The sequence below is a fragment of the Paralichthys olivaceus genome, chromosome 10 (genome assembly GCF_024713975.1).
Source record: "Paralichthys olivaceus isolate ysfri-2021 chromosome 10, ASM2471397v2, whole genome shotgun sequence".
Lineage (NCBI taxonomy): Eukaryota > Metazoa > Chordata > Actinopteri > Pleuronectiformes > Paralichthyidae > Paralichthys > Paralichthys olivaceus.
Genome location: NC_091102.1, coordinates 16,190,377 through 16,198,599, shown reverse-complemented (window position 1 = coordinate 16,198,599; position 8,223 = coordinate 16,190,377). Strand labels below are relative to the sequence as shown.

The window sequence follows — 8,223 nt, the reverse complement described above, 5'->3', positions numbered from 1 at the left end:
TAATAAGATTTGAGTTATGTAGTTATAATTGTCTTTATGATTAATAAAAACCTCACAGTACTTCAATGCGCTTAATTCAGTATGAATAAACCATACTACAGAGAATTAGCAAGATTTGTGGGTTGACGATGCTTCAGTCAGTGACTTCAAATTGTTAATGATCTGTATTTATATCATAAACCACATCAATTTAAAGTAAATTCCACAACAGCTGTATCCAAATCTTCCACCCACTCTTACAGGAGCATTTAGCTTATCTAAAATTAAGACTTCTATCACCATGGAAAATATGGCATTTTCAATTTTCCATTTATTTTCATATTTCCAACGTATTATGATCCGACGAGAGCAGCACTGTAATGAGGTTGGCAGCACAGTCTGCCAACTGCAGCCTATTAAAATTATATGGTGCAAGAATCTGAAGCTGTGATCTTCATATTTGCTGGAGAATTTTAGACGATCATGGAAATGAGACAAACAATTAGCCAATATTCATTTTGGACAAGCATAGAAGATCATATAGAATTAATAAATAATACTGTATCAACCAACAGAATAAGTATTATTAGAAAACATAAAATTAAACTAGACATATTTCAGTTAGTGCAGTAATTTAAATATAACTGGCAATCCAAAGCATTTCCCACATATGCTAAAGCTTGTTAATTACATTTGAGTTCAAAATGTGTCATTTTAAAGCATCCTGTTTAAAACTCAACAACTATGTTATCATCATAGTACAAATTTCATGTTCACATTACTAGAAAGTGTATTTAGAAGAGCTGATCTAGGACTATCACTCCAAGGGTGTTATTAAAGATAACTCTGCCATTGGACTCCACGCTGCAATCTGGATGTCGGAGCAATTCCAGGACTCCGGCTTTCAGCTCCGACGAGGCCGTCTTACTGAAGTTCAGCACCTCGGTGAGAAAGTCGAGCAGCAGCTCTCCCTTCTCATCCCCTTCAGTGAAACACTCGGTGATATCCATTTGAGACGGCAGCTCGTAGTTCTGGTAGCTCACACCCTTGGAGTCCAGGAGGCTTCTGATGTCTCCAGTGGTCACACACTGACTTATTTCTATGGAACTGAGCTGGTGCCTGTAAGTCCTCCACAGCTTCCCCCAACCACTCTCCCCTGGAATACACATGAAAACAAGACTGAAGGTGCCCACCACGTCTGTAGTCTTCCTTTGTGTCAATCACGTTTACACACCAACTCCAAATCATCGGTCATTACATGTCATGTACACGTATTTAGAACAGGTTCGATTTGCTGTGTTTTCCCATCTGTTTGAGCTGTTGGAGAATCACTTGGATGATATTTTTTGCTTCTTTTGAGAGTGATGCGTGAAAGAGATGCTTGTAGAGTATCAACCACTGATATTCTGAAATAAACTTGGCAGCGATGATTTTGAAGCTGCTTGATCAGAAGATGAAATTCACCTTCGTCCTGACGGGTTCTTAGGATCGGGTGGACCCAATGTTCTCATGGGAGATGAGTTCAACTCCATTTTATTTCCTACTGCTGAAAGAAACTCAGTGTGTAAATTTTGTGTGTGTGACAGATTATATTGGACGACAGATTAAAAAGAAATTTACAAAAAAATAGTCTTAGCAGCTCTGTGAGACTAGAAGACACAGCACAGTGATGCTTTAAGCTAAATGCTAAAATAAGCAAAATTAAGACATTAGCAGAAGTAAAATTATCATTATTGGAATAAAATATTCATCCATATGAAATGTGTAACCATACACCAGAATGCAAGAGAAGGATTTCCTCTATTTTTCAGTAGTAGTAATTTCTCACTGAGTTACATTGTTGAACTGGTTTTCATCCCTATATGAACTGCATGTACTGTAAAGGCATGAGGTACATTGACTGCCTGCAGCATTAGACACCACATATAGATACAATGTGATGATCAATGCACTTACCAGAGACTAGGATGATAAGGAGCTTCCCATTCTTTTCGAGGAGACTCTGGAAGAAGTTGATGGTCGCTGCAGGATCCTTCACGTAGTACAGCATCTGTCGATTTTCACCACAGATAATGAGCTGGTGACTAGAGTCAATTATAGGGCTGCGCTAGACAGATGCTCTAATGGGATTAATTGCTGCACAGCACTATCAAATGAATATGACCTGGATGTGTCAAAAATCTTTCTCAGAAACTGGGCATTGTAAAAAAACACAGACCTGTATCATGTGGATGAAGTCAGCTTTCTTTGTCATCTTCTTCTCTATCCAGTGCTTCTCAAACTCAGAGGCAGTCATCTTGTTCCACATGAATTTGATGTAATCCAACTCTGGTTTCTGTGACACTGAAACTGCAGATGGGGAATAAACAGTTGCTGTAATTCACGCATCACTGTATTCACTCAGAAATGTTACGACGTCGGGAAAAAAAATGAATTTGTGTTGATATTCAAACTTGCTTTGTGCAAATGACATGTCACAATATCCCACATTTTGCAAAAATACAAGTCAAATCTAACTCAGCAAAAAAAAAAAAAAAAAAACTGAAATTGGCAGTTAGAGACCTCACATGACTTCTTCTAACCAACTACAAAGGTGAGGGTTTGAGCCTGTTACATCACACAACGAGATAGAGAGAGTACACAACCCGCTACATGTGCACCTGATGAACTGTCTGGATGAGACTGAGTGCAGCGAGTCACTTTTTTTTGGATTTTGAAGCTTTAACAACACGCAGCAGCTGCGTCTGAGCTGCAGTTTGAAGTTGGGCAAGAGTGAGCAAGTCTTAACAACCTGCTTTTATAAAAATATACATTTTCCCAAAGACGTCTGTCAACAGTAAGGAAGCTGAGTGAGCCGCTTACATAAAGTCACACTGCAGATACAGACAACCTGAGAAACGGGTTGGCACAAGAACATAAGGAACACAAAGTGCATTAAAGATGAGCCCAAAGGATACAAATGAGGAAGCTGAAGATTATTGAGAATTGGGTTGGTTTTGAAATACATGGTGTGAATATGAACTGGCATTAACAGTGTGTAGATCTGCAGCAGACTTGGAGCCCTTCTGGGGATTCAGAGTTTTAATCAAAGACACATCAGAGGGGGGAATACTTGCTGACACAAGGGCTTGAGTCTGGTGGTTGAAGGAACTCCTCCTCCTATTACATGGATAACTGTATTACTAATGCATGAGTGTGAAAGCCATGAGCTGCTTTAAAAAAAATCACCATCAAAAACTACAATGAGTAGAACGGCACCTTTTTTTCCTGTTAAATTAAATACTGAAACATACAGTATATTGAGGGGTATATCCAGATGCAGTATAAATTTGCGGTAGATGTGAGTACGTGTGTGGAAAGAGGCCGTACCTTTGTAGTTATGTAGCTGCTGGCTGCTGGGCTCCACCACCTCGTTATCCACAGTCACCTCTGGGTGCTTCTTTCGCAGCTCAGAGAGAATCTTTAGGTCAATCTCACCTGCAGGTACATAGTTGTTTTTTTAAACCAACCATTTTTTGCAAATAAGAAAAAAGAACTCTAAAGACCAACACATTATCATGATACTTGAGTTCAAGTGGGACAAGGAAATAACAAATAGCAATTGACAATTTTGCAAATGGTGCATTTATGTGGCCATACCAATGGAACAGGTTACCACTATGATATTCTCTTTAACATCAGTCAGCCACAGGCAGGCAATTTTGTTCTAGGTCTTACTGAAGCTGACAAGTCGCCACGTATGAAGGAATAATTTTCAGCAGAGAAGCCGACATGGACAGATGTCGAGTCTTTCTAATAAGATCCAATAATAACTTACTGGGGAGTTTGTAGTCGTTCAAACATATTTTACAGTCCATTAGAGAATCTGTAACAGCGCTCCATTATGATACCAACATGACAGCTCAGGTAAATTAAATTGGCTTTGACATAGGGGAAGGGTAATAGCACTCCTGGGCCAGTAGTCCGTTTGCTCAAGATCAAATTAACCTTGCAGAATCATGAGCTCTGGAAACAATGTGCAGTTAAATTACAGACTGGTGAGGTGGCCTCGTCTGCACCGAGGTTAAAGATTAATCTGGTGGCCGGACAGATGCATACAAACCCTTGACAGCGATAATAAGGGTAAAGGTTTTTAGTGGCGTGGCCATAAATGACAGCAGTGCAATGGGAGAAGTTACAGTGGGCTAATTCAACGACGCCTCCTAACCTTAGCTGTCTGCCGCAGAGGACACCGCTGCTATTTACTGTGTAACACAGAACATAGGTTCAGCAGTGAAAGTGTCCCATAAACGTGTGCTCTTACCGGCTCCACTTCCAACTCCAATGACATTCAGATGGGACTTTCCACCTCCGACGCTGAGGAGAGAGCAGAGAAGAAGAAAAAACAGAGTACAAAAAAGTCAAGAGTTAGAATTCACCTCCTGCAGCCTGTCAAATGTGGTTTACATTTTTGGGCTTGTAACTGTCGATGCTGCCCGACACTGATCTAGTGTCTGAAGCACCTTCAAATACTGAGGCTTTGATTGTTGCCACAACGAATTCTGTCACTCACCGTCTTGATTTTTACTTTTAATTTACTTGTGAGTCATATCTCTCCAGATTTCTCTCTAATCTGCACACACACACACGCACGCACACGCACACGCACACAGCTTATATATCTTAGATATCTTCTTATATCAACATAGTAAAAAAACTAGAGAGCAAATGACTAATTCCCATTCCCAGTCACGTACACACTGTTCAGCCTGTACATACATGTGCATTTGTGTAAGCAATTATTTTATTTTGTGCATGTTCTCTTTTGCAATAGAGCTCAACCATCTAACTCTGCAGTAACTATAATCATAATATTGTCATTCGTCATAAAAATATATTATAATCATTGCATATAAACTGACTCATGAAAGTTGACGATAAAGCATGTGAGTCTGTCCTTTGAATTTAGGTCATGAGACGTTCTGTTTGAAATGTGGATGTTTTTAATAGTTGCCAGCTAATGAGGCACAAACTTAACAGTATCAATGTTTCTTTTAATAGATACTCTCTGTTTGTGTTGTTTATCATTCAAGAAGTTACTTAAAGGTTCAGTGTGTAAGATAGGTGAAAGGAATTTTGGGCAGAAATTGAATATAAAATAATCCTAGTGATGTTTTCACTGGTGTGTTTCATCTAAATTGTATGAATTGTTTTCTTTACTCTAGAATGTGCCCTTTATATTTAAATACTTTATATTTACTTGGAGGGGGGGGATCCTCCGCCATTTTGTCGTCCAAACTGGACAAACTAAAACCTTTTGAGTTCTCATGACAACCGAAGTTCACCACAGGTTCTCCTTCTTGTTTGGAAGGGGAGGTTGAGATGAGGAATATTCAGCTGCAGCTCAAATTCATATAGTTTTAAAGTTTTCCCTTCTCCACTGCTTAAAAGTTGAGACAGTTTCCTCCCTGAAGGTAATCTCTTCAACCGGAGTGAACACATTAAATATGTGTTCACTCCGGTTAGACTCTGACACAATCATTCAGGCCAATATCAATTGTTCTGTTAATCTAGTATCATTATTCGATTCTGTACACAAACAAAATAACAATCAAAAATGTTTTTCTTCTCATATAAAAATTAAACTTAAAGATGCACCTACTTGTGGACAACCCATGCAAGGGTGACACTACTTATAAACTACCTTAGATATTATTTTGTAATTTGTAATGTATTATTGGCTGCCATTATCAATATACACTCACTTCAACTAATATCAGTTGAGCACTAATGTAATGTATGAAGGTTAAAACTTAATTCTTCCAGATAGGTCATGCTGTTCATCAGTTATCTGAGGATCTTGTTATTCAAGTCAGGTTTTGTAAACTTTTTTAGGGTTGAGGGTAAACTCCCCTACAATAATACTGTATTTGTACAGTGTCTCATTTTGAATACTATTCAATTCTCACATATTGCATTCAGCAGAACTTTAATGTATTCAAGTCTAGTGGAAAGCGTTTATGAATTCACTCATACCTGGTGAGTATGTCTGGCAGCATGTTGTGGATGAAGTCCTGCATACACTGATGCTCAGAGGAGCGCTCCAGAAAAATCTGGAAGGATTTCTGGTACCTGCTATCATCATGTACCAGACACTTCAGTGGAGATGCCATGGCACAGGTAATCTGGCAAAAACAAAATATTGTCATCAATGGCCAAGAAAGGTCAGAATGCAAATCTACTTAAATGTGTTTGTGTGTGGTTCTGTTATGTTTCGATTTTATTTTAGCTCAACCACAGTTGCTGTTGCAGGTGAACATTAATTCCCACCAACTTTTTCACTGCCACACATGTCATTATATAACCAACTTAAGTCAATCAATAACATATTTAACACATTTCCTTCCCACATTTAGTTCACATGTTGATTGGACCAATATAGAGTAAAGCTTGACTTCAGACTTGTAGATCCAGATCAGTACATAAATAAAATAACAATAAATAAATCACAAAATACAGCAGAAAAATACAGAATACAATCATCATTTGTGTCTTATTGTTGCCTTTGAATTGTTTGAATTTTGTTCCAGTGCTGAACTAGTAGTAAACTGAAGTAGCTTTGTCTACTAATCATAATAATTTACATCAAATTCCTGAGCAAAGCATAAAAGGAGGAGACATGACAGGTTTGAGCAAAAATACTGACAGCATCATTATAATTAATCATGGATAATAATAATAATAATACTTAAAAATATATAAAATAAATAAAATAAAAATGGAAGATCACACAAAGAGCAAAAATACAGAAATTAAACATGTTACAAATGAAAAGCATTAAAAAAAGATGGAATAAAACATTGTGTTACCAACAGTGTGTGTCCTCACAACGTCACGTTCACACACACACACCCTCCACACAGTGAGTCTCAGTGGGACAACCAGGCTCTCCCAACATGAAACTACCGTCACTGACTTATGGCTGTTATTCTTTACTGTGTGAGGCGGTTACACAATAAATCTGTCTCTCTCACACACACACACACACACACACACACGTGCACAGTCCCGTCCCCTTCCTGCTGTAAGCATGTCGCTGCTCGCTCCGGGCGAACGTGTAGATGTACTGTGTGTGTGTACTGTGTGTGTGTACTGTGTGTGTGTGTGTGTGTGCGCTGGTGAAGCCACATTCAAGCGGAGAGAGAAACACATTTGTCCACTTACATGTCGAGCAGAGCTGAGAGAGTCTGAGTCATGAACAGTCTGCGAGATGAGAAGCCTGGAGGAGGAAACCCTCCCACTGCTTCCTCTGTACGGAGGAGCGAGAGTGCCACCTAAGAAAAATCAACCCAGTGACTCAACAAACTTAAAGCTCCAGCGTGTAAGATTCAGGTCACAGATATATACTGGCAGAGACTGAATATAAAATAATCCTACATTTCAATATTTTATATTTGGATCAGGAGAAGGTCCTCTCTGCCATGTTTTTTACAGTAGCCCGGACTGGACAAACTAAACAGCTTTTGAGTTTTTATGGCAACTGAAGCTGCCACAGGTTAAGGTTAGGGGAGAGGGTGAGGTGAGGGGTGTTCAGCTGCAACATGCAACCTCACTTCCAGGTGTTCACCTCAGGTTGAATTACTTCCAACGGTATCCAAAAAGAGTTTCCAATATGACAACATCAGCATGAGCTGAGGGGAAGCAGTTCATTTGAAAAAGAAGAATCACTTTTATACATAACTGTATTAAAGTAAAATAAGTCAATTTCTTGAATAACTGTGCAGAGGAACTGAAAACATGTTCAACACTGAATGAGTTCAAACCAATGTTTAAAAATAGCATTAATAGATATCACTCTTCATAATATGTCTGAATTTTCATGAGATTTACACCTCGTTATCTGAGAAATGAATTGAACTGTTTAGGGGAACTCCCCATCTTGCAGTGTGAAAGAAAAACCTGGCTCCGCTCCCTGATGCAGATCCACACCAAAATGTATTGAGTTCTTTCCTGAACTCGCATCCCTCCACCAAGATTAGTTGTAATCAGTCGTATAGTTTTGTGTAATGAGGCTAATAAAATACTGCAAAAAACATCACCTCCTTGGCAGAGGTAATAAGAGCAAGTCATTTATTCTTCGAACTTGACAGAGAGTTTGTCTGTTTAAATCTATGGTACTATACAGTGACCCTTCAGATTACGGTTGGATTATAATCTGTGTTTAATATAGAAGAGAACCTTTACAGGGGCAGCTACATCAGCCTT

At 38.8% G+C, this 8,223-nt stretch overlaps 1 protein-coding gene across 2 annotated transcripts; it reads right to left on the bottom strand.

Annotated features, from left to right (window-relative positions):
- Window positions 1–290: 290 nt before the first annotated feature.
- Window positions 291–7,490, bottom strand: LOC109631194 (histamine N-methyltransferase-like). 2 transcript variants are annotated; one of them, XM_069533222.1, is made up of 8 exons: window positions 7,396–7,490; window positions 7,183–7,292; window positions 5,995–6,143; window positions 4,283–4,335; window positions 3,349–3,456; window positions 2,198–2,328; window positions 1,936–2,029; window positions 291–1,135 (listed from the first exon to the last, which is right to left on the bottom strand). In XM_069533222.1, exons 3-8 carry the CDS (start codon window positions 6,129–6,131, stop codon window positions 774–776), a joined length of 885 nt encoding a protein of 294 aa, XP_069389323.1. In that variant the 5' UTR covers window positions 6,132–6,143; window positions 7,183–7,292; window positions 7,396–7,490; the 3' UTR covers window positions 291–773. The 2 variants fall into 2 exon arrangements, with proteins under 2 accessions (XP_069389323.1, XP_019945368.2); XM_020089809.2 differs by lacking the exons at window positions 7,183–7,292; window positions 7,396–7,490 and adding an exon at window positions 6,828–7,030.
- Between the last annotated feature and the right edge of the window lie 733 nt (window positions 7,491–8,223).

Coding starts and splice junctions, on each gene's coding strand:
- LOC109631194 (XM_069533222.1), bottom strand. CDS start 6,131: ATGGCATCTCCACTGAAGTGTCTGGTACATGATGATAGCAGGTACCAG. Junction 2,329..3,348: donor GCAGCTACATAACTACAAAG/GTACGGCCTCTT, acceptor CCCCATCTGCAG/TTTCAGTGTCACAGAAACCA. Junction 1,136..1,935: donor CCTTATCATCCTAGTCTCTG/GTAAGTGCATTG, acceptor TGTGTATTCCAG/GGGAGAGTGGTTGGGGGAAG.